Here is a 26,239-nt window from a genome sequence, read left to right as displayed (position 1 = left end):
ATTAAAAAAAATTGCTTGCTTTTTTTCTATTTTTTTTTTAAGAGTTTCATACAGTTGTAACGACGATTATTAAGGTTCTTGGAGATATTTTAACACCGAACCAACACTTAGTATTGTTGTGTTTTAATTTGATATGTATGGCAGTGAAACTACAGGCACAATGGCAATTAAATTTCAGCTCAGAAGGTTGGTGACGAATGGGCGATGTAAACATTTGTTACGCGCTAGTCACCGCTTACCATCACGTACCCGTTTCACTCGCCCACCTACCAACTCTACAAAACAACAACAAAAAATATTATAAAGCTTTTCAATGAAGCTATAGTCAAGTAAAAAAGTAACAATTTATGTTTCCCTGTGGGGCCTCTTTTTTTGAGTAGAAAGCTCTCTGGCTGGCACAACTAGAACTTACTACTTACTTACTTACTTAGGCACGCGATAATATAAAATGTTCAGAAAAAAAGTGACTTTAAAATTTTTCAATGAGATTAAAGGCATAAAAAAGAGGTGTCGTGGGACAACCGGTTGGAACGAAGTTGATTTCAATAATTATTATTTATTAAACGACAGACACAATTAATTTAATAAATGCTTGCGAATAATTCAATGATAAGAAATAAAATTGTTACTGGAAATCCCTCGTGGGTTATGTATATAATATTATTTTAAGCAGTACATTACACAGAAAGAGACAAAGACAAAAAGAGAGAAAGAGAGTATGGAAAGGGCATCACCCTCCTTACGTGAAGATATCTGCTAGTTCACTCCACTGTAACCCGCGTAAAAGAACTTCGTTCCAACAAGAAACTTTCCCAATCGCTTCTGAAGTAACAAGGATAATAAATACAACTGAATTGATAACCTAATTATTTTTTAAGTCAGTTAAAAATATAGAGCTTTATAGATCTAGAAACTGCAATTCTCGATTAAGATTTCTATCCACTCCGGCATCTTCGCTCGGCTTTTCTATATGCAAAATTATAGTATTTATGCGCTACGGAAACTCGCTGGAATTGTATTAGCATCGGAAAACAATACGACTTCCGTCGTTTACAGAGGATTTACTTTTCCATTTAGATTTATGAAACTCAATTTCTTTAAAGGATAATTTCATTAGACAAATTACGTAAAATTTCCCTGTGAAATATATTTACTAAACGCAATGAATTGAAATTTAAATAATATAATATTTGGAGCGTCAATAGCGCAATGGTTTACAGGTCTCTTAGCGATGTAAAATGTCGAAGATTCGATCCTAACTCACACCTTGCACAAGCTTTATTCTTAAGGGTCAATATGAATATTTGTAATTCCTCATGGAACATTTTAATACTATTATTCTATTCTTTTATGTTATATAATTATTTGATACCATAAGACCCGTCCCTTCGTGAAACTGAATCCTAAAGAGTACCCAACCGATATCATCGGTCGTGCGTGAATATGGTTTTCAAAATCTTTAGAGGGAAGTTTTTAACATCAAAACGAAGTTTTATCAAAAACAAATTAAAAAGTCAAAATCTTTATATATTATAGAAGCGTTAAACTTGCTTATTGAATGTTAAAACTCCACAACCTGTTCGGAATTAAACGCGGACCTGAGAAGAACTGGAAAATACCAATAATTTTATACTTTTTTATCATTATATATACACACACACTTTATATATTCTTCTGAATTAAAACTTAAATGTGCACTTAGACAAAGTCGAATGCAAAAGCGATACCTTTTATGATATTATCAGCCCCGTTTTAAAGTTGCTGGACTGTTGAATACAAGCTGTCTACTTCTCCCCAATATAAGGGGTTAACATAAAGTTGTATATGCGATGACGAGGGTAAAAGTTTCCGAACGCAAACTTCACACATCTTAGAGTACTTAGACACGCAGGCTTTCCCGCGATATCTTCTTTCAACGTTGGAAAAACACTAATTAATATTGACATGACGGCGACTTACCAGACGTTCGTGTCGTAGGATTACATGTTTACCTAGCAGTCCAACAACCTCCATACCAGAGTGCTTCCCCATAATGAATAAAGGACAATTCTATATAATTTAAATTGACTTGAATATGTCATTTTTAAAAATAACTGAACAAGACTTTTTGTCACAAAATGGTCTGATCATAAAACAAGAGGCGAATACAAAATCAATACAATAACATTTCCCGGCGTTCCCGCGTGGTCTATCTATAGTATGTATATGATTTTTTTTTAATAAACTAACTATTAAATATAATTATAATAATTTTTGACAATGATAATTAATACAATCAAATTAAACATCAAAATAATATACGAGTTTCGAAATATAGAATAAAAAAACTATTTTCATTTTGATAGATTTCGCTCAGAGTTGATTCATACTGTAAATAAACTAAATTGAAAAATTCTATAAAACGTACTGGCTCGTTTTAATTACGTTTGTTCGAAGTGTGAATTTAATTACTGAAAATTAAATAGATAGATATATTTACAAAAATTAAATTAAATTCAACGTGATTCAATTAATTCATTATATAAGATCACAGGATCTAGCAGTGCGATTCTGTAAGAATTCACTTCGTATCTCACTTAAGATAGTCAATGACAGTCAACCAAGATAGTCAACCTTTTTCTTATAGTCGACTTTCTTCTTAAAGTCGTTCATAATTACATAGTATAAATCAAAGTCGCTTACCGCTGTCTGTCCCTGTGCTTAGATCTTTCAACAGATTTTGATGTGGTTTTTGTTATTAGATAGATTGAATGAAAAGGAAGGTTTATATGTATAATATATACACAATATAGTAGAGAAACAGTGATAATTTTAGAGGTTTCTAAAGTGATTTCGTAAATAAACACTTTTATAGCGCTTACATCGCAAACACTGGCTGAACCCAACGAGATAGATGAAAATAATGTGGTACAATATTGTACAACTTAAAAAGGTCTTCAAAAAAGTCCGCAATGGTAAATGTCTATATCTTACGGATAGCGCATAACAACCATTTATATCCTTAACTTTTTACGAGAAATATTGGCTTATTTTCGAATCGAAGCGATTTAAAACAGCGTTAATCCTTATCCAATTAAGTACCTTAAATAAATTGTGCATTTAATATAGGTACAGCGTGTAATTTAAATTAATATATATATATATTTAGTGCTTTACAAATCTCCCCAATATAACAAAATGTATCCGTGAGTTTCGACGTGTATTCAGACAGACCTAGTGTCCACAAACATAACGTATTATAATCATATTCTTTTAATATGATATCCTCGTATAAAATATCCTCTGTATTCCACGGTAGCCTGATCATATTATTTGGTGGGCTTTATGCAAGGCCATCTAAGTATATACCACCCACTACCAAGCAGTTATACTTAGCATGGATGTGCCGCATAACATCTCAGTTTAAAAAATGATTAAAATTTCATAAAATCCCAAAGTCTATGAACAGTGAGCTATCGACATGATAAAAAAAAAGTTTTAGTGTTTTCGTAGCTATCGAATGAATTATATATTTTTTAATTAATTGAGATATCATGAAGTTATATGAAAGAAAAAAAGAAATGTTTATTAGGACAGGACGCAATTATAAAAAGCATAAAAATTAAAAAAAAAAAAACATATTAACTAATTATAACTACGTTCCAAACAATCTACAAAAAAAAACAACAACAAAACAATGACAGTTAACGTGTCCTAAAGGTGTACCATTTGGCTTCCAAGTTGGGTTCAAGAACCCAACGCTGATTTTCAATGGTACCCTGTGTGGTTGTGACGGGCTGTGACAATATATATGCACAACCGTATACAAGCCGTCTATCGAGGTAATTGGCGTAAATTCCGACTCGCGGTCCCATCAACAACCGTTTATACAATACCTAATAAGGCAACACTACGAGCCAAGAAAGGGATAGAAAATCTTATTTCCTTTTCTAAATTGTATTTTTTCAGACGATATTAGTAATAAATTCAGTGCATCAAATAAGTTTATATATACAATTGAAGCAAACTGACAGATTCCTTGTCAAAATAGCCGAGACAATATTTAAATAATAAGCACGAATCATATTTGTCAGGACAGGGTTAAAACTAAGTAGAGCTTGTCCGGAGTTAATTTTTTAGTATATAGTAAAAATGAACATTCTTTATATGACCTCGTGTTGGACAAATGCCTCTCTTTTTGAGGAGAAGGCCGACTGCTTCGGCCATGCTTTTTTGGGTTTGCTGGAGACACATGTAGCGTAACTCCATTAAGTAATTAGACAACTCCAAGTTTCCTCACATTGATTTCCTTCACCGTGAGATAAATTAAAAACACAAATTAAGCACATACAATTTGATTCGAACCTGCTATCTTCAGTTAACATGACGTATGTGTTCTAACAAGTGGGCCACCTCGGTTCCCAATAATGTATAGGCGGACGAGCAAATGTACCATCTGATGGTAAATGGTGTGTGTGATAGTAGGCATCGGGATTGATGGGTAGGGATGGGGTAGGATATTGGCGCTTTAAGAAATATTAACCATTCCTTACATCGCCAATACGCCGCCAACCTTGGACTCTAATATATTTGGTCCCTTATATAGTAACTCTGGCTTGCTCACTCTTCAAACTGAAACACAACAATACTAAAAATTACTCCTTGTGATTCGAATCTGTGATCAGTAAGTATCTACCGAGCTGGGCACGTACAAAGCCCTATCACCAAGTAAGCTTGCAATGTTTGATTCAAAGACATTTCTAACGACTGTACCATCTAGGCTCGACACAATATGAATTCAATACACCCGAAAGCATAAAAAACGTAACTCTATATGAGAAATTTTGTAAAAGCAATAATAATATTCCACTAACAAATATACTAAAAGAGCTATAAACGAAATGAGCGCATAATTAAAACAAAACGTTGTAAAAAAAAAAAATAGTTCAAGAATGTATTGTTCACCAGCTCCTACCCGCTCGCTTCGTAAGGCGTAAATTAAAACATACCGACCTTTTTTTAAAAGTGAAACTTCGTTGAAAGAGAGTCAAATTTTAATATGATCGCAAATTTTTCATCTGAATTTTTTTAATCCCAACGCTTATCCTATACAAGTTTTATTTCTTTTGGTGGTATACGTATATGTATCTGATGAAATTCTCCCACATGCCTATATTAAGTGGAATATGCTTCATACCCTCTCCTCAAACAGGGAGGAGGATACTTTTTACATAGGGCAGAATTTATAGATATACGGGACGGGATATATTATATTTTTTGATTTGAATATAAATCCAAAATCATCAGCTATGATTCATATATTCTGACCAGTGGGCCCTCTTGGTTCGGAAAGGAATGCCTGATATATTTCAAAAAGCCAGTTCTGATAATAAAGGAGCAGTCGCTTCGAATATATATACATATCTTTTTAAATAAGGGAACTGGGCCACCTGTTCACCGCCTATTAGAAATAAATGATCATTAATAAATGACATTTATTGATAGAAATAATAGAAATCTCATACACTCTCGACGCGCTACCAACCATAGAAACTAAGATGTTATCTTGTGCTTCTTGTTCCAATGGCTCAGTCGTCAATACGACACGACAATACTCAGTAGTAATACCTACTAATGTTATAAGTGTGAAAGTAACTTATTCTGTTATGCTTCGTTAAGACTGAACCGATTTAGATGAAGAAGGACAGGTTACTACAAAATGTGAGACGAAAGTGTGTGTACTGCAAAGTTTTAAGGAAGCTATGCCGCGGGTTCAATATAATATAATATTTTTCATACTAACAATATTTTTCTTGTAAGAAAAAAATAAATATCTCTATACGTTTTCGTACCTAATTGAATCCTTTGTCAGACTAATCTTATAAACGTGATCACGTTTCCGTTACGTTCCCTAACTAAGACGTACGTAGCATATTTTATTACATTTATAAAGAAACGAATTTAAATTCGAAACACGAATACTATTAAAAAAGAAGATAAAGCTTAAAAAAAATTGTTTTATGACATATTTAATTTTAGAACGTTAAATTAAATGGACTCAGTTAATGACGTCATTAAGTGAAACTTCATTGGACGTGATAACTAATTCCAGGGTTGTCGCTTCGGACGTTTCACTTATGTCAATCACTACTTTTTATTATTCAAAGATTTCTTTTAGAATCAGATTATGAGTGGTCACTTCTGCATTGTAAAAAATATTCATCATCCCAAATATCAATGCGTCACCAATCTTGGTCACCGAAATGTTTTGACCCTTGTGCCTGAACGATGTTCCTTAACGTTATAATCCAAATCCTTGGCAAATGGTAGTCATATCAAAACAAGATAGACAGATTATCGGTTCTATTATTCATATATAATAATTAAAACCAAAATATTCTTTATTCAAGTAGACTCTGAAAAGCAGTATTGAATCGCTATGTTACACTGTTGAATTAAAGGTAAAGCTAACACTGTTTGGAAAATTTGGAAAGTAAATTCTACCGAGAAGAATCGGAATAAAGCCTCAGTAATTAGGTACTCTTTTCCACAGTCTTAAATACAGAGTATGTCAATAAATTACAGTTATATATATATATATATATATATATATATATATATATACTTACTAGAAATCAACAAATACAAAGACCACGCTTTTTTATCACTAACGTAATTTGGTATTTAGTAATACAAGATATATAAATTAATTGAACATCATTTAATTATTAGTATCAAACGCTTTTTATTTAGTTAAATAAACGCTTTTAATTTTAATTCATTTATTATTAGATTATTATTATTTTTAATAAAACGGAATCCCAAAAATCAGATAACAATCAAAGTTAAATGGTATACGATCAAATAAAGCGAGCTTCCCGACTTATCCGTTGGTATCTTTTAAGTCACAAGAATTGGTATCATAAGGCCCAATTGATCCTGGACTACAAAAGATTGTACTATAAATAATATCCCATTTTCTTTTCGTCCAATTACATAAGTAAGCATTAAAATCAATGAGTCTATAAACTGGTTCAGATTTTTATACAAAAAGAAATATTGTTATTGTAATTTCACTCTTATTGTGAACATATTACGAGTCATACGTATCTACATTAATTGTTAGACTTAAGTAAAGGAACCCTTATTCAAAGACCGTTATGAGGTTATTTATATTACGCTTGATTTGAAAACGGTTATATCGTTTAATTCTGTTCCGTAGTATTTCCGATATTCCTGACTTATTTAATATTATGTCTGCCAATGAACATATTATTTCATTAAATTTATTTGTATGAATATAAGACCTGAAAGGCTAATTAGTCGACTATCGATAAATTCGTTATAAAAACGATCGATAACTTAATTTGTAATAGAAACCAATTCAATATCGATATTTTAAGCATCATTGAACTAGACAAAAGTATTTCAAACATTAATGCACTATTAAAATAACTAATACATTAGCAGATCTCTATTAGACTTATTTTGAAATTGATTTGGGTTACCTTTTTAGGCTTGAACTAACAAAAGTAAACCTGATATTTTTTTTAGGTAGACCGGGTTAAGCCGGGACAACTGTGGTTATTATTATTATATTTATATTATCAGTATGAGGTTGTCCTAGTTATGTTAGCGGTCTATCACAACGAATACAAATGTGAAATTATTCGGACAATGTTCACAGACCACAAACCTTTTTATTTAAATGTTTATACTGAAAATTTAAATATATAAAATATTTATAATCTGTGGATAACCAATGACCAATGACCATTTGTAAAGCGGGGTATGTCATTAGCAGAATGCAAAATTTAATCAGGAATTTATTTCATATTTCGACACGTCATTGTTCAAATAGTTGGGATATCACCTCGGGCGAGATAACTATGAACGTGGGCACTCATAACCTCCACTGCTCAAAACTTTTGTCATTCCAATCCATAGATTACTAACTTTAATTCTCCTCTCTAATATATAGCCCAAGGTTGATTAAGATAAACCTAAATGTACGTTTTTGTTTGCAATCCTGTTAAATTATATAAATAACAGTGGGGCTTGAATACTTGGTGGTAGGACATAGTGCAATCTCATCCGGATAGGTACCACTCATTCATCTTAATATATTCTACTAAACAGCAATCATTTGTATTATTCTGTTCCGATTTGAAGAGTTCATAAGCCAGAGATATAAACTTAAGAACAAAAATCTTCACAAGATTGGTAGCATATGAATGAAATGCAGAAAATATTTCTTACAGTAACAATGTCTAAAGACAGTGGTGACCACTTACCATCAGGTAGCACATTCTTTATATGACACCTGATGGTAAGTCTACTATTGTTACATTATTTCTTTTAATGATATGCTGTTATTGAAATAACCATGGACCCCCAATCAAGGTGTCTTCGAGGATATCTTTCTTAAACAAGGGACACTTAAGTGACTTTATTTCAAGATTATTCACTGAAAGTTAATTTGAAGTAAATCTTTACTTTAGGAGAGCAAACCGCCTAAAAACTGCATCAGTTGACGACTTTTATACAAATGTCTCTTGTCCTGTATAAATAAATGATTAAATAAAAATAAAATAATGATTAATGAAAATACCTCCGTGGTCGAGTAGTGTGTACACCGGTTTTCATGGGTACGCCACTCTGAGGTCCCGGGTTCGATTCCCGGCCGAGTCGATGTAGAAAAAGTTCATTAGTTTTCTATGTTGTCTTGGGTCTGTGTGTCTGTGGTACCGTCGTTACTTCTGATTTCCATAACACAAGTGCTTTAGCTACTTACATTGGGATCAGAGTAATGTATGTGATGTTGTCCAATATTTAAAAAAAAATATATTTATATTTAAAAAAAAAAATTAACCATAACTTTTTAAAAAGTCGACATGGTTTTGTATGAAAATATTTCATCTATACCAATAGTATAAATTCGAAAGTAACTCTGTCTGTCTGTCTCTTTCACAGCCAAACCTCTAAAAAGAATTTGATGAAATTTGGAATGAAGCATGTTTGAGCCCCGATTCATTACAAAGGCTACTTTTTATGTTTGACAAGCCTCTGGAACAAGAGTGACGCCGCGGCCAACAACTCAATAAACATTTACTGTTGGATTTTGCTTATTATACAGTCAAGTTAACTAGTAATTACGTTCGTAATAATAGTTTACGTTACAGAGAAATGGGGATAGAGACAAAACTAACACGCGTAACGATTAGACCATTAAGCCGGCCTTGCGTTAGCAGTGCAAGCATTGAAGCACCGCGGTAAAGTGCTAACTGTTTTCTTTCCTAGTATAAAATGTAAGTGATATTTGAAGCAGGTCTATGGATAGTGACACGTAGAATCCATTTGCTATATTTTACCTTAAATAATATTCATGTTGCATTCGGGCTGGGTGTATTTAACTAACAAAACTATGATTTATTTACTAAAGTTCCGTATGACAATTTTAATGTACTGTGATTTATCTTTAAGAGATATATTTCTGTAGTAGATAAATAATTTTTTTTTATGATAAAGGTAGGCGAGCGAATGGGCCAGCTGATGGTAAGTGGTCACCACCACACATAGACAATGGCGCTGTATGAAATATTAATCATTCCTTACATCGCCACATCAACCTTAGGAACTAGGATGTGACGTCTCTTGTGCCCGTAGCTACATTGGCTCACTCACCCATCAAAACGTTCCGTCAAATTGTTGTGTTTCAACAGTACAACAATACTGCTATTTCTCGGTAGAACATCTAATGATTGGGTGGTACCTTGCACAAAACCCTACCACCAGGTAATATTCAATGTCGAATTGTACTCAGTCGATCCAACTTATAAACATTGTTTAAGCATGTATCTCTCTCATTCTTCCATCATTCATTTGATATTCGAAAGAAGAAGACAGAGCATTGTTTCACCAATCAACCTCTACACAACATTTATATGTAAAGCCGTTTACATCCAATGTAACATTTCGGTTACATCACATGTATTAAGTAACAAATCCATTACTTTTCCTTGAGCATCATTAACCCCCATCATAATAAAAGACCATTTAGTTTTTAGTATTTAGACCATTAGTTTCGTGGATATTAAAAGACTCTTACAGGACCCATGAGAAAAAAGGCGTGGCGAGTACCGTAAGATGTATTAACTTAGGGTAGTCTGTGTACAGGCGGAAATAACGCTTAGTCCAAAATAACATATTTGTTTAATATTTTAAGCCATGATGGCCCAGAACGCATCTTAACTGATGATTGCGGGTTCAAACCCAGGCAAGCACCAATGAATTTTCATGTGCTTAATTTGTGTTTATAATTCATCTCGTATTCAGTGGTGAAGGCAAATCTCGTGAGGAAACCCGCGTGTGCCTGATTTCAAAGAAATTCTGCAACATCGGAATTCACTAACTCGCTTTGGAGCAAGGCGGAATTAGCTCTAACCTTCTCCTCAAAGAGACAGAAGACCTTAGACCTTTTTTTTCCTTTTTGCAATGGTGCATTTAATAATTGTAAATATGCCCTATATTATTAGGGCTTATTTATATACAATTTGAAATCCATACAGGCAGCCAGTATTAATCAGAGCCGCAACCTTAAAACCCGGAGCAAATCAATAGACCGTTATAGAGTTTTTGTTCATTGTTCGTACTTACTCTGAGGGCAAGAGTGTCGCGTCTCATCGGATATGCAATCCCAATTCACGATGACTGCACTTTTTAAAATTTATTGTTAATACAGTAAAGTACAAATTAAATAAATATTCTTGGTTAATTTTCGTTCCGCTCGCACATGAACCATACCTTATCTACCCTAGGCTTTGTAATTTAGCTCTGTTCCTTCCAAATTGCCGTAATATATTATGGCGGTAAACCGTATGTGGTGACTTAAATATTTTCTTGAACACATGTAACAGTGAAACATTACAATGGATTCATGCCAATTAAATAAAAATAAAAACGAGGCAATTTTGACTCGAGTACTGAGGGTTCTTTACCACCAGACAGATATAAACAGACACTAATGAAACAAAAAAAAACAGTTTCGGATAACGGTGTGATCTTATAGGGTTCCCTTTTTTCTTTGAAGGTACGGAACCCTAAAAACATTAAACAATAGATTAAAAAAAAAAAAAAAAAGAACTCATCAAAAACAATATAAAACTTTGAACCCTTGTAAGATCACTCATCACCACGTCTACCGCTAACTAGAAATAAAAAATAAATTAACTTGGTATTGTCGTGTGTGTTGAAGGCCGAGTCACTGTTATTGCAGGCTCATGGGAAATAATATTTTTGTTCCCACGACACTGGCATCGCATTGACGGTGTAAGGGATGGTTAATATTTTTCACAGTGCCAATATGAGCGGCGTCAGACCCTTATCAAATAACCAATTTGTCCGTCTGTTTTCCGGGTACAATTTCGTCAAGCTATAATCTCGGGCAATTTTTTAGTCGTGGCTGACTATGAAACATTAAAAATAAATATACAGACGTACACTGGTGCACCTTTATAGATCGTGCACAGTTAAGAATCGTCTGGTCTTGAAGATTGGCCGCCTTTGAAAAACAGCCTGAAATACACTTTCGTTTAAATGCACCAATCGCGACACAAAAAAACCAACGTTTCGCAACTACTAAACCAAACGTCATAATTTAAGCATAATATACTCCGTAGAATCTATTTTAATGCTAATATGTTCTATAAACTACAGAATAGCTTAACATAGACTGCCCTGTGGGGTCCCCATATGAATAGATTGGCGAATAGACTCAGCTCTGAAGCTGAAAAAAAATTTGACTATTGACTGATGTTGACGCGACTCGACTGTTTTAGTTATTTCCACAGTATAATGTCTTATGGCATTCTACTCTGGGGAAATGAAGCCGATATTAATACAATTTTTGTATTGCAGAAAAGGGTTATTCGTGCAGTCTATAACCTTAGGCCAAAAGATTCGTTAAGATTTAATTGAAAAAAAAAAAAACTGATAATTCTTAATTGTTTTTTATAATGTTATGCATTTTTTTTCAGAAATTGTGACGTACAAACATTAATACTAGGAACAAGTATAAACTTGTTACTTCAATTGCCTGATTTCCTAGACAAAGAACACGTTTAAAAAAATCTATTAATTTTCTACAGATTGTTTTTGTCGTTGCTTTTGACGATAGGCCTTTGCTTTAATTTGAGAATATAGTAAAAATTAAAATGTCAGTGCAGTGTCACTGGGCGTCACCTCTATCACTTTTTTAGAAGTTTGGCAATAGTTATTTAAACGGGTTGTATAGAGGTTTTGTTCGAACTAAAAATCTTGTTATACTTTGTAAGTTTTTTCTGATAGTTCCTTTTGCAAAAAAAAACAACATTGACGATATAACATTAAAAAAATTAAAATTACTTGTGTTTACTTCAGAGAAAACTATAAATAGTTATAACAATTATCTTTAAATTATCAAATTAATTATATACTGCGCTTGCTGGTTACGAATGTAATTTTACATTCGTAACCAGCAAGCGCGGTAATTTATTATTAATCTATTTGTATCTAATAAACGAATATCCACCCACGATTATCGAACCTGCCCTAATTAACGGCTCAAATTATTTAATATAGACATTACTATTATAAATCAAAATAGGAAACCACTAGTTCCGCCTGTGACTTCACACACATATGAGGGAGTGTACGTAGGTACCTTATGTCCTTTCCTGCTTTGACTGCCTCTTTGGTCTAGTGGCTAGATATGAGATACCTATAAAAACATTTTTTGGGTTTTCAAAAAATATCAGTAACAACCTGGAGGTTATACAGTCCCGTGCCTCGGAAAGCACGTAATGCCGTTGGTCATGCTCCTGAACTTTTTCCAGTTGGATCGGATTTGCCTTCCCATCTTTTTACGAGAGTGTAATATTAGAAATGCGAAAGTAAGCAGCTCAGCTTCAACTCTTGAGGAGGTAAAATAGGGATTATGATTTGTGTGCAATGGAAATTTATATTTATAGCACAAGAAAAGCCGCAGTTTCAGCTAGTTCTAAATAAACATAAGCGACAAATGACATCGAATGAAATATACTGAAGTAACGTGCGCCTTTGTTTCACTTTAAAAATATAAAAAATAAACTGTCAGTGCAACGTCACTGGCAGTCGCCCCTATTGTTTGTTTGTTAAAACTCGCTTTTAGCGAGTTAATTCAATTATTGTATACCATTAATGTATTCGAATATTTTATTTTTTAAATACAAATACAAAAGACGTGATAAATTATTAATATAGACGAAATAAATGAAAAACTATGCAATTTTTTATGTTGCTCTGTGCAAGCCCGTGATGCCTCCGGAAAGACGGAGAGCAACTGCTGGTTTTTTAGTGGGTATTCCGGTGTACTAGGGTGCACTAGACGTTCTGGGCACTGGTGTGTAACAGTAATACTTAGAATTGTTGTATTCAAGGTTAACTGAACCAGTGTAACTACAGGCATAAGGAACATAACATCTGAGGTCCCAAGGTTGGTGATCTGAACAGATTTGATGTTCAGGTCATAAGTCGTATCGTTACAATCCTTATCATCCCGAGTGACATTGGCTATAAATGAATCCATTCATAAATTCATGGTTGTCATATTTTTTTAATTAAAAAAAAATTAAAATTTTACTTGGTGGTAGGGCATTGTGCAAACCCATCTGGGTCGGTACCACCTACTCATCAGATATTCTACCATTAAACAGCAGTACTCAATATTGTTGAGATGAAGGGTGTGTGAGCCAGTTGAACTACAGGCGCAAGGGACACAACATCTTAGTTCTATATTTCTTACAGCGCCAATGTCAATGACCGGTGATGATCGTTACCCATCCGGACCCATTCGCTCGTCCACTTACGTATATTATAAAAATGATTCGTAACTGTTCATTACGTAAATACACAAAAAACCAACGGTGAACGTAGTGACGTCAATGAAAGGTTTTTAATTATAATTAATGATCCCTAAGGAACTGCGAAATAAATTATGTTAGACTAACAAATTTGTACGGTATAGAGGTATATGTTTTTATTTTTAGACCTGTTGTATGAAATATTGTCAGTTGGTTAGTGATTAATAATACCAATGTTGAAATATTTTTGTTCAGAGAATAGTCCTTTTATTTAAGCGTGATATGTTTGACGAAACTGATGATGAAGAGAGTTTAATTTTGATTTAATAAAAAAACAGAACAACTGTAAATCATTTAACGGGCTGGTAATAACTGGTGACTCTACTGATTCTATTTTGAGTTTCGAGTTTGTTCTATACTAAAAACCCGTTCTCGTTGTACCAGAAAGCCTGTCAAGTACGAGTCGGACTCGCGCACGATGGTTTCCGTACCATTATCTATAAAAACGGAAAAAAATCTGAATGGGAGCCCCACTTAAATATTTGTTTTATTTTAACTATTTATTTTTAAAGTGAAAATGTAACTAAATATTTTGTGAATATTTCAAGCGTCTCTCTGCTGCCGCTATCAATATCGAGCAATAATAAACAAAAAAACACCCCTATTTTATTGTTTATTATAGCGGCAACACAAATACATCATCTGTGAAATTTCATCTGTCTTACTTAGCACGGTTCATGAGATACAGCTTAGTGACAGACGGACTGACTGTGGAGTCTTGGTAACAGGGTATCGTTTTACCCTGTACGGTTGGTTACGGAACCCAAAAATTGTCATAATGCAACATTAACCATAGTTAATATTCAGCGTGTACCATGCATCATAATAGCAAATCACCGTAAGTACTCAGAGTTTATAACAACAGGCAATATTATTGTTTAGCAACAAAAGCGAATACAAAATCTAACACGAGTCATTTCCTCAGATGAGATACGATGGGAAGTCGAATTAACTTTTTCATAACCGACTTCCAAAAAGAAGGATGATTACAATTGTTTTATTGTTATATTTTACCTCAGAAACTAACAACTAAACTTATTACCAGACTGATATCCATTGGGAATCGGGGGGATTTTGGGGGAAACGTTTCATACAATTTTCACGTGCTCTATTCTTAGTTGAAGCCGAGATTGCCCAGTGGTTAAAACGCGTGCATCTTATCCGATGATTGCCGGTTCAAACCTAACCCAGCATCACTGAATTTTCATGTGTTTAATTAGTGTTTATAATTCATCTCGTGCTCGGCGGTGAAGGAAAACATCCTTAGGACACCTGCATGTGTCTAATTTCAATGAGTATCCTATTTACCTACCCGTATTGGAGCTGCGTTTGATTCATTGCTTTAGTAGTTTTCCTATTAAAAAAACCCAAAAGTATTTTTATTAGTTGACCGCTTCGAGAATCCCGCGAAATTAAATAATTTCCGCGAAGTTCTTGAACAATTTCCATAACATTGCAGAGTCATTCGCTCATTAACGTCTATTTTTCTCGAGAGCCGTCGAACTCTGCGAGACGAAAATTACGAAGGTGCCGTCGGATATTCGGACAAGCAATGAATAAAACATGAGGCGATGACAAGCGGACGAAATATAATTATGCTTCGCCATTTCGGCAATTTGTTTCAAAAATTAATAACATTGGCGCTTACGCTTTTCTTCCTATCCAATGATATGATAAGATCATGCCTTGGGGAGCCACTAGTTGAACCAAACAAATTGTTGACCAGAACTGAAGTGACTTTGTATGTGAGATTGCGATATCGAAATCTGGCAAGCAAGCTCTAAGGAGATCATTGACATTCCAAAATGGTGATCTATAATTGAAATCTGGTCATTTTAATTATAGATCGCTATTTTGGAATTTTGGAATTGAGGCTAAACTGAATAAATACCATCCAGACCAGCTGAGGAATCTAGTATCCCAAGAAGACTAACACAGCAGCACAACTCAATAAAGATAAACTTAACACCTAATTTCGCAAAGTTAACTAATACGTCCTTCCTAGCACTGTATTCATTTCTGTACTACGATTCCACGGGTATTTTTATCTTGGCCTATTATTATATTCATATGTTCTTACCAACATTCCAGCGGTTTTTTAAAGATTACATGCAGTAACTTATATATATTACGTAGTGTTAAAAGCAATTGAATCTCATTTTAAATATGATTCTTGTAAAATGAACAGATAACATTTATATGAGAATATATCTTAAGAATATTCAAATGCAGCGACATTCGACCATTTCATTCGAAACGCTTAGCATTTGATATATCAGTTCCTACTCGGATACTAGAGAATTGAGAATTCAACATACTAATGGTCACTATTTCTACAGACGCAAATTTAGATTTTTTTTATATTAAGGCATGTAGTATCATGATGAAGATACTCTAAAAAATATCATACACCGGTTGTTTGTTTTGTAAAAATCATTATTTTATGAAAGATTTAAAGTGAAATGGAACTAGACTACAAGATATATGATTAAAGTATGCTCACTACAGTCTCGTACCATGACTGTGCCATGAACTTGTCAGGTACGGAAAAAAGCACGGGATTACTATGTCCAATAGAACGTATCAATGGTGTATCACGCCCAAATATGTGGTCTACCATGGAACCCTAATATGGTTCAATATCTCTCAGTTGTAAAAGAAAAAACGACTGGTGTCGTAGAACACCCAAATGTAACGAAGATGCTTTCACTACACATACATTAACAGCCTGTTAATTTCCTGCTGCTGGACCAAGGTATCCTCTCCCTTTGAGAAGAAGTTTTGGAACATATTCCACCACGCCGCTCCAATGCGAGGTTTTATAAGGCAGTCACATAATCTATTCTAATATTATAAATGCGAAAGTAACTCTGTCTGTCTGTTGCTCGTTCATAGCTAAGTAACAAATCCCAATCTAAAACATTTGGTATGATGAAAACTAAAACTAAGCTATTTTTTATGCCTAACACTAAACAGTCAACCCATAAAACGACAGCGAAGTCTCAGACCACAACTAGTATTAATTATTACTATTATCTGCCTTTAAATTAATAAAGTAAATTTACCATATAATCCTGACACAGAATTGGATTTTCTTATACTTATTGGACGAAAATTTAGACATGGTTAACAAAATTTATACATAATACCGATTATGAAACTTCCTGCGGTGTAAGGATAAAATTTTCTTACGTCTCATTTCGCTGACTAAATTGAATGCGTGAATGTATAAAACATAAGTGTCGTAGACAAAAAATACTAAGAACGAGCTTCGAAATTACTGAAATTTATTCGGCTGTGGGTGAATTTTTTTATACAATATTATGCTGAACCTCTCCGCACAGGTGCAATGAACATTTTCAACCGAGGTGTACTGATTGCCTTAATCAGTCTCTTTCTTAATCATTATTAACTGGAGCTAACACTCGACTTTATTTGAGACTTAGTTATTGTTAGATGTTGCCACTCAAGATTAAATCAAAATCATAATACCATATTTGCGATGTGTTGTTTAGAAAATCACCAACAATTTTTCAAAGTGTGTTGGTCATTTTGACGATTAAAGACATTTTTATTACCAACTCTCTTGGTCACAAAAGTTTCCGATTTGTTTTGCAACTTATAGAAGTTTAATTTATGTTTAACATGAATTTGACATATCTTCTATTATTTTTATCTATTACTTAGATATTATATATAAGAAAATATTATAAATAAGAATATATTTTACAAAAGAATTAATTACATTTAGGTCTTAATTATGAATTGAAAATATCAATAACATTACAAAACATAACAAAAATTCACTTATTTTACTTATTTCCACTTAATTTGATTTATAAAGTATTTCATTGAATTAATATTAAGGCTTTAATTACATAATATATACAAATAAAAATAAAAATAAAAAAACAGTTACGGTACAAATCATGACCATGTGAATTGGTGGCAAGAATGCTAACAGCATTTCCCCGTTGAATCACAACTTCGATTTGAGCAAAAAATTAACTATATCTCTAATCACCAGAGGCATTAAAACGAGGCATTATACTAAAGATGAAAGAGAAAAAAATCTTTTACCTTTAATCTTTCTATTCCTAATCAATATTAGGAATGGTGAGAAGGTAGACAGACAATACGTGCCTATAGACATTGGTAGCGCGAGCAGACCAGTTACATTATCACTGTACTGCAATCTAAGATGTGAATCTGTGTCTGCCGTTAAAACTCACTCAGCATTTAAATCGAAATACAACAGTAAAACGTATTGATGTTTGGTGTCGTACTGGTGAGTAATGTGTCTCTACAAAGAAAAACGAGTCGCTTGCAGCGATCTGATGGCTGGTGAATGGCTGTTACCGTATTTGATTTTGTTATCGTACCCATTTTAATACTAAATTTAAGTAATTTGAAAGTGTATATGTTACTGTAAAAGCTTAAACTACGGTAAATCTTAAGATTTTCCAGTAAAACCTAAGATTTACCAATTCTTAACGGTAAATGCCCAAAACGGTTTGCGATTCGAACTTTTGCCACCATTCACTTAGTAAAATCTTTGGATTTACATTTAATGCACGGTAAACGTTGAAAAAAATCATGTCATAACGTGTTATAAAGTAATATGCGAAATGAAAATAATTTAAATAGGTTAGTTATTTAATTACTATAGCATGTACTGAATTGGAATGGTAAAAATTAGAAAAAGTCGTCCTTTTATAATAAATACTTACATTAACCAACTCATGTCGGTAAATCTTAGGTTTTACTGGAAAATTTTAAGATTTACCTTAGTTCGAACTTTTAAAGTAACATATATATTGGTTCTTTAAAAACAACTGTTTCTAAAATTATATTTATTGTAGTAAGAAAATTTTCTAAATAAAATTGGAACACCACGTGCTGATTAATCGATAATATGACATGATTGATTCAGTTCCTATCATCATTATAAATTCATGGCGAGCAACATTTTAAATGTATTCCTTTTCGCAGGTGGCACATCTTAAAGTAGAAGATGCGGGTAACTACACCTGCGCTCTGGAAGCACCTTTATCGATAAGGACAGTCGCGAGAGTTCATGTTTTACAAGGTTTGCACAATTTTTCCTTAACATCATCAATTACTCTTTGTTATATATCTTAACCGATGATTTCGGGTTCAAACCCAGGCAGGCACCACTGAAATTTCATATGCTTAATTTGTGTTTATAATTCATCTCGTGCTCGGCGGTGAAGGAAAACATCGTGAGGAAACCTGCATGTGTCTAATTTCAACGAAATTCAGCCACATGTGTATTCCGCCAACCCGCATTGGAGCAGCGTGGTGGAATATGCTCCAAACCTTCTCCTCAAAGGGAGAGGAGGCCTTTATCCCAGCAGTGGGACATTTACGGGCTGCTTATGTATATAGTCTCCTCAAAGGGAGAGGAGGTTTAAGCCCAGCAGTGGGAAATTTACAGGATGCTAATGTAATGTAATTTAATATAGTCTCTACTTGTTTACAATTATTTAAAGGAAGTAATAAAACTAAATACATGTATTTGCCGTATTACTACTTAGCATGTAAATTCTGAGTCAAAAATTCTAGCAATATTTACCTATTCGAAGACAGCAGTTAAGTAGTATCTGGTCTAGTGGCTGATATTTTTTCCTTTAAATTTACATTAGGAATAATTTCGTAGCATAATTTTCTTAGCAATATAATATGTCTATTTGTAGTTAGCTAGTTTTTGAAGTTTATTATGAACGAAATTAGGTCAGTCTTCATCCGGAAGATACTTTGATTTTAATAGAAGTTTACCAATAAAAAATCTATATTAAGACTAGATCGCTTTACGCTTTGTGCTAAAGATTATATTTTTTAAAGTAAAATTTGGTTAGTATTAAAATAAAAAATTTAAAAATGGAATACAATCGAAAATTCTGTTTATTGATAGCGATGGATATTGTCTCACGATATCATTCGACACACGATTTAACGCTGCATAAATTACATCGTTTATACAATATCAAGGATCAACAATTATTGCAGCGCTGCAAGTAGCTTGAAATCTGCATGTTATTTAAATGAAGTTACCGATATGAATTTCATGAAACTTGTTACAATTGGATCGTACATTTATGCACTGTGACTGTGTTCGCTTCGTTAACGATGCTGAGTATTCTTTTGTTAAGTTTCATTATGATAAATATTACATCTGAAATAAAACTATATAATGAGGCAGTATTAGTTTTAACGGCTCGGCTATGTACAAGATACCATATTAAAAGGTATCTGGGATACAAGACGTGTTTAAGATATTAGACACTAGATACTCTTTGAAGTAATATTTAAAATTCATAAGGCATCTGCCTTAATCGTAAAAACGTCCTTCTTTTCCGGGAGGACCGGAGGCTATAAAATAAATTTCTTATTACCAATCATATTCTATATTTCAAAATTGACTTAACTAGTCTATCAATTTTATACCATATTTAAATCAAGTTTAAGCACAAAGCACAAAGCGTCATGGACGGTCATATCGCTGATAAAACAATCTCTCCCAGACGACCTTTGCCTAAAGGACTCCACAGTATCGATTAGATCACAAAACATAAACACACAGGCCTATATTATATAATACATATACGTAAATACATATATATTAATATACATACTATAAAGCTACTTAAAAACATTATAAATATATTACAAATATAGGGTATATTTAAAGACAAAAAGTGTTTTTAAATGTCGTTTACAACGTGAGTGCGATTTAGAATATACTTACGGCATATCAACATATAAATTAAAATTAATATATATATTTTTTATATTAATACTTTATAAAAAAGAAAATTAAAATTAATTAAGATGACAATAAAATTAAGTGAAAAATAAAAAATCGAGGAACAGCAATGAAAACAAGCAAATCATGAAAAGTAAGAGGCTTTAATAATACCAAAAACTACATATAATGTTTCCTCCAAAAAATCAGCATTAAAGCGTGTGTAACCCTCAAGTTAGATACACAAGCCTATCATTGTCGAATTATATCATAAAATACTCATTTCAATAGAAGGCATTACAAAAGCTTAATTATTTTATATTTATTATTTATTATCATCAATTCTAATGTTATAAATGCGAAAGTAACTCTGTCTGTTTGTTTGTCTCAAAGTCAAGTTACCCAATTCCTAAATAACAACATCACATAAAAAATACAAAAACTTTTCCACGGATATGTATGTATACACATATATATATACTTAGGAAAAAACGCATCATACCTTGTTCAAGTTAACTTGATATTTTTGACAGACAGGCCAGTGATGAGAAACAGAAAATATAACATATATAACAGCCGAGGGAACGATGGAATGCTTAATTCAAATTAGAGTTCAATTTTTTAGAGGCCCCTACCACTAGCCAAAGAGACCCCAACCAAAAGGACCCCCGTTCGTAACAATAACTATACAATGATCTTTAATATGGATTTTTGTAATCGATATTTGTAGCAGTTACTGCCTGTCGCGTCCCTACCGTCCGACCGATATAACATTGTACAAACGTCTGTTATTTTCAGTGTTTCTATTTAAATTTTACTTTGAAGCAATAATATATAATAGAAAAAGTCTTAAATTTTTCGGATAACGCTTGAATCTTTAGGAATTTTTGCATTATATGTATTTTTTTAAATATTTTTACAATTTTTAAAATCATTAAAATAATATGTTCGTCATTGCAAAGTTATGTCGATCGGAAAAATTTACATCTGTCAAAAAGATCAAGCTAACTTGTACAGGGTATATTAAAATAATAAAACAAATAGAAAATAACAATAAAAGTGACAGTAGGAATTCCGTTACAATAAATAATAACTTTGTTAAAGTCTGAGTTGAAATTTTAAAACATAAATTAAATACGTGTTTGATTATTCTGGTTTGATTGATTTTATTGTTCTGGGTAGATACCATCCACACATCGGAAATTCAACCGCCAAAAAGCAGTATTTCCGATTCGTAGGGTCACGGAGCCAGTATAACTACGGACATAATCTTGGTATATGGAATGCGTTATGCATTGCTGAATGCGTTATGGTTGTTGGTGAATTGGCTATGTAAACAATGGTTAATATTTCTTACAGCGCTATTATATATGGGCGGCTGTGACCACTTACCAACAGGTGGCTCGTCCGACTACCTATATCGTGTCTTAGGGAGGATACTGCCCAAAAAACTAGAATTAATCTTTTTCTTTTTTAATCGTTATTCATTTTATCCTACCCGTGCGACGTGCCGGGACGTGTATTTAACTATAATTAAAAAAAAATATCTTTCTAATGGAATTTTATTTTTTGTAACTTCGTATTTTGCAGTCAATTCATTCGGAACGGCCGGGTTCATTAAATATTTAGTTGTCACTGGAAATAGCATTGAATCGTAAAATCTGAAACATAAAGGAATATTTATGCTTAATCAACTCGGTGTTACAGATTTTTTTATGACTGAATTAAAAAAAATAACCTTTTGAGATATACTTTACTTGTTTCGGGAGGAAGTTGCCATAATCAAGAACGGTACCAATAATGATTACCGCGCATCACGCGTGATTGACAAAAAAAAAGAAACGGTTCATAACATTCATGAAACTTTTTAACAAGCATTTGTTTCCAATGATAAAAATATTAATTTAATTCAATCTTTCTATAATTATAAAATAACAAATCCTGACTGATTGATTCATCATCGCCGAGCGTAAACTATTAAAGTTGGGGCAAAATTTGGTAAACTCTACCCCTAAGGGTGTGAAATAGAGGTTGAAAGTTTGTATAAAGGTCCGTCATTTTTTAAGATTGAAACATGAGACTTTATTTTTGGGCTATAATTTTAATTTTCAGTATGGTGGACAGTATTACAAAACTGTAGAAATTGAAATCGCTTGAAATTTAGTAGAAAATCGTTTGAAGAAACTTGAAATTTTTGTGTAGGCTGTCTGCTGATGACTGTTATCTTGACTGATCATTGCGAACGAATCGCTGTCTTTAAATATCTAACTACTTTTCATTGTTGCATTCGTCAAAACTTTGCATTAATTTAATGTAACTGTAAATCCGGATGAAGATAGCTAAATCAATGCGAATATTCCGCATTTGCGGATGATCTTAACACCTCTAGTATCAAACCAGGGTGGCTAGCACACAGACCAACCAAGTACATATTTACTTGGTAGGTCTTCGTGCTATTTTGTAATTAAATGTTATAATATGACAAGCGAGGCAAAATTTAAAGCCATGCAAATGTGAGCGTCTCAAGTATCCCACGATTTTGTCGGGTAAAGTTAGTAGAGCCTCGAGCAAGCTAATAACAATAATTTATAAAAGTTTCATATTCAATGGGACTTTTACCTTTATTCAAGTAGAAAGAAAAATTGTATAGGATGGATATTTTTTTTTCTTTTTTTTTTTTTAATTTGACAAATGTTAGTAGGAAATGTATTACTTTCCCAATTTTCCTTTGAACTTTAAAATATATAAGTGATCTCACAATGGTGAGAAAAGAATTTAATAGAATACGATCTTTAAAAATATTTAACATTTTTATTATAATTGTCCTAAAACTATATCGAAATTAAAAAAATACATATTAAGAAAAATTGTCTATGTATAGATATATATACAGGAAATGAAAATTCTAAGCATACAATAGAGATTCTTATATAACTATATGTGCACAATATGATCAACCTAAATTCGATGTTGATGAAGCTAAACTAAATAGGGTACTCCATTATAACGTTACATATAAACTAGCTAATCTAAATGTCATTAAGATACACCAAGCAAATTCTAAATAGTCGACTCAAACTTGCTATTCGAGATACAGAACAAGCTGGACTGTAAACAGGATGAACCAAATATGTTAAGTTTAAGATTAGAGAAGTAGAAAACAAGGCGAGACTAAACTTTAAGCTTCGAGACGATGCTGTACAAATCTTAAATGTTAAGTTCTGTTGGAGTTAAGGAATTTTAAAAAAAACATCTGCTCGAAGATTTTTTTAATTTAAGAATAAGAAAAAAAAATGGAATACCTCTTCACATTTAAGCCGGTAAAACAACTTAGATAAAATTTCGTATGGTTTGAGTCTCGATAGTGACATAAGTTCTTTTTTTTTATTCGCTCCTCAAGGGGGTAAAATAGGGTTGACAAATAAATTAAGTATGTTCTGTAGTGTCTGCCTGTTTCTCTTTCACGGCCAAACTAATGAACCGAATTTTATGAAGTTTGCTATGATAAAAGCTTTAATCATGGAAAGGATATTTGCTACTTTTTAAGCCTAATACCTGATGTACTCCTATAGAAAAAGCCACGGGCGAAAACTAGTAAATTTATAAGAATTAAGCAATGACCACATTTAATAAGATTAAAATGATTGTTGGTAAATCTGTTGAAATTCATAGATTTCTACACATTTTAGATGTTGAAACTTGTGTATGTACTTTGTCATACGGAACGTTTTTATACCACACACCCTTTTGTATATTATAATATCGGTTCCTTATTTATATTGAATCGTTTGCGTGGTGTTTCAAGCAAAACAATTTCAATACTATTAATAGTGTTTATCTATGTCAATTAGCAAAATACGTTACGTACTGTTACGTTGCCTCCTTTTTTCTCAGTAATAATTACAGAAAAATCTTTTTAAAAATGTTGCCATGTACAATTTCTTCTTCACTTCTAAATAGTTAAAATTAATGGAAATAAATAAGCAACTTACATAAATTTATCTTTTAAGGCTTTTTTATTAACAATCGGAATATTAATTAACACAATAAGAACCTTATAATTTAGAGCGAGAAGAGACACTATGCTTAATGAACCTCTGACACTTTACACCTCGATTACAACATACGGGGTGTGTGAGTTTTCCGCGTGACATATTTATCGCTAACGCCCAATCGAGTGAGGTCTACTACGTATATCCGACTTTTATGATGCCATGACTGATAGTATATACATGTAACTTTCTTTCATGTCGAAATATTGTGAACCGTAACATAGTGTTTATAATTTAATGCATTATTTATCGATTGTCTAACCGAAATATTATGAACTAATAAAATTGTATATGTTTTATTGTAAGTTGAAGATAGATATATAGATTATAACCTAACGGTATTTATTTAATTTTACGTTGATATATATATATATATGTATACTACAAAATGGTGAAATCATATATAGTGATATATATATAAAGTTTCGTGAGTATCACATAAAAGTTACGAGATAATAATACGTACATAAAGTACGTTTACATATAAAAAAGTTTTTAACAATTAAATGACTATAACAAAACACTAAGATACCTTAATTTTGTCACACAGGGTCAAGTCTTGCGGAGCTGCAGAGCGGAGTTAAAACCACGACAAGCTACATGAGTCTCCTCTTCACATCCCTTCTTTTCATCCTCGGAACTTGGCACGGTGACGTAAGGTGACCTCCTTAGATCGGACACACAATTAAGAAAGGCTGGATAACGCAAGAATTTCTTTGGGAACAAATTAATATTAATAAAGCGTCGTCGAAATTTATTCTGACGATCATATTTCAGCTTGATGAACGAAATATTAGTATTATAAACAATACCGAATGACGGCAAATTTATCAAATGGAGGTCATTTGAAGTTTTAATGAATATTTTCATGGGCGCCACTTGATGGTTCAAGTTTGGACGCTCTTAGAATATTAAATTGAGAACATAATCGGATACTTTTGTTCAGAAAACTTTTGTTTTTTTTTTAATTTCTGTTTTATTAAATACGAAGCCAATGTTGTGCAATAGTAAATTGTAAAATATTATTTTATTAAAATATATGGAATAAGGCTTTATTGGATACAATGAAATAATTCTTACTTATTCAACTATGAATACTATTATCAGAATTGATAATATTTAATTAACAGTGAAATTGGAATATGTGTTCGTTATATTTCGCATTTGTTAGAGGTCCAATGAACCATATTGGATAAAGGACGAACGGATATCGCGGGTTCAAATACAGAAAAGCATTTGTAGCAAAGCAAAATACTTGAATTATTATAACGTATGATAATTTCTAAAACGTCGTATATCTGATCTACGAATACAACTTAGACGAAGTTAAATAAAGGCTTAAGCATTTATCTTTGTAATATAAATCATTTAAATAGACGTATTTAAAAAATACTTATTCGCAACAATTCAAAAGTATATAAGTAATTTCAACTAAAATTATAAACGAGATTTTTTTTATTTTTGTTATTCGTCTAGTTTTAAGAATTAAGACCTCTTTTATTACG

The 26,239-nt window shown here is 32.5% G+C and overlaps 1 protein-coding gene across 1 annotated transcript in view; it reads left to right on the top strand.

Moving 5' to 3' along the window:
• LOC125071588 (hemicentin-1-like) overlaps positions 1 to 25,397 on the top strand; it is a 106,068-nt gene extending 80,671 nt beyond the window's left edge. The window contains exons 8-9 of the mRNA XM_047681909.1: positions 18,909 to 19,005; positions 25,285 to 25,397. Coding sequence (XP_047537865.1) covers positions 18,909 to 19,005; positions 25,285 to 25,397 — 210 coding nt within the window. The remainder of the gene's footprint in view (positions 1 to 18,908; positions 19,006 to 25,284) is intronic.
• Positions 25,398 to 26,239: the final 842 nt, after the last annotated feature.

The sequence above is a fragment of the Vanessa atalanta genome, chromosome 19, assembly GCF_905147765.1.
Source record: "Vanessa atalanta chromosome 19, ilVanAtal1.2, whole genome shotgun sequence".
In the NCBI taxonomy this organism is placed as follows: Eukaryota; Metazoa; Arthropoda; class Insecta; order Lepidoptera; family Nymphalidae; genus Vanessa; species Vanessa atalanta.
Note: the sequence above shows the minus strand (reverse complement) of the source record. Positions and strands in the feature narration are given on the sequence as shown.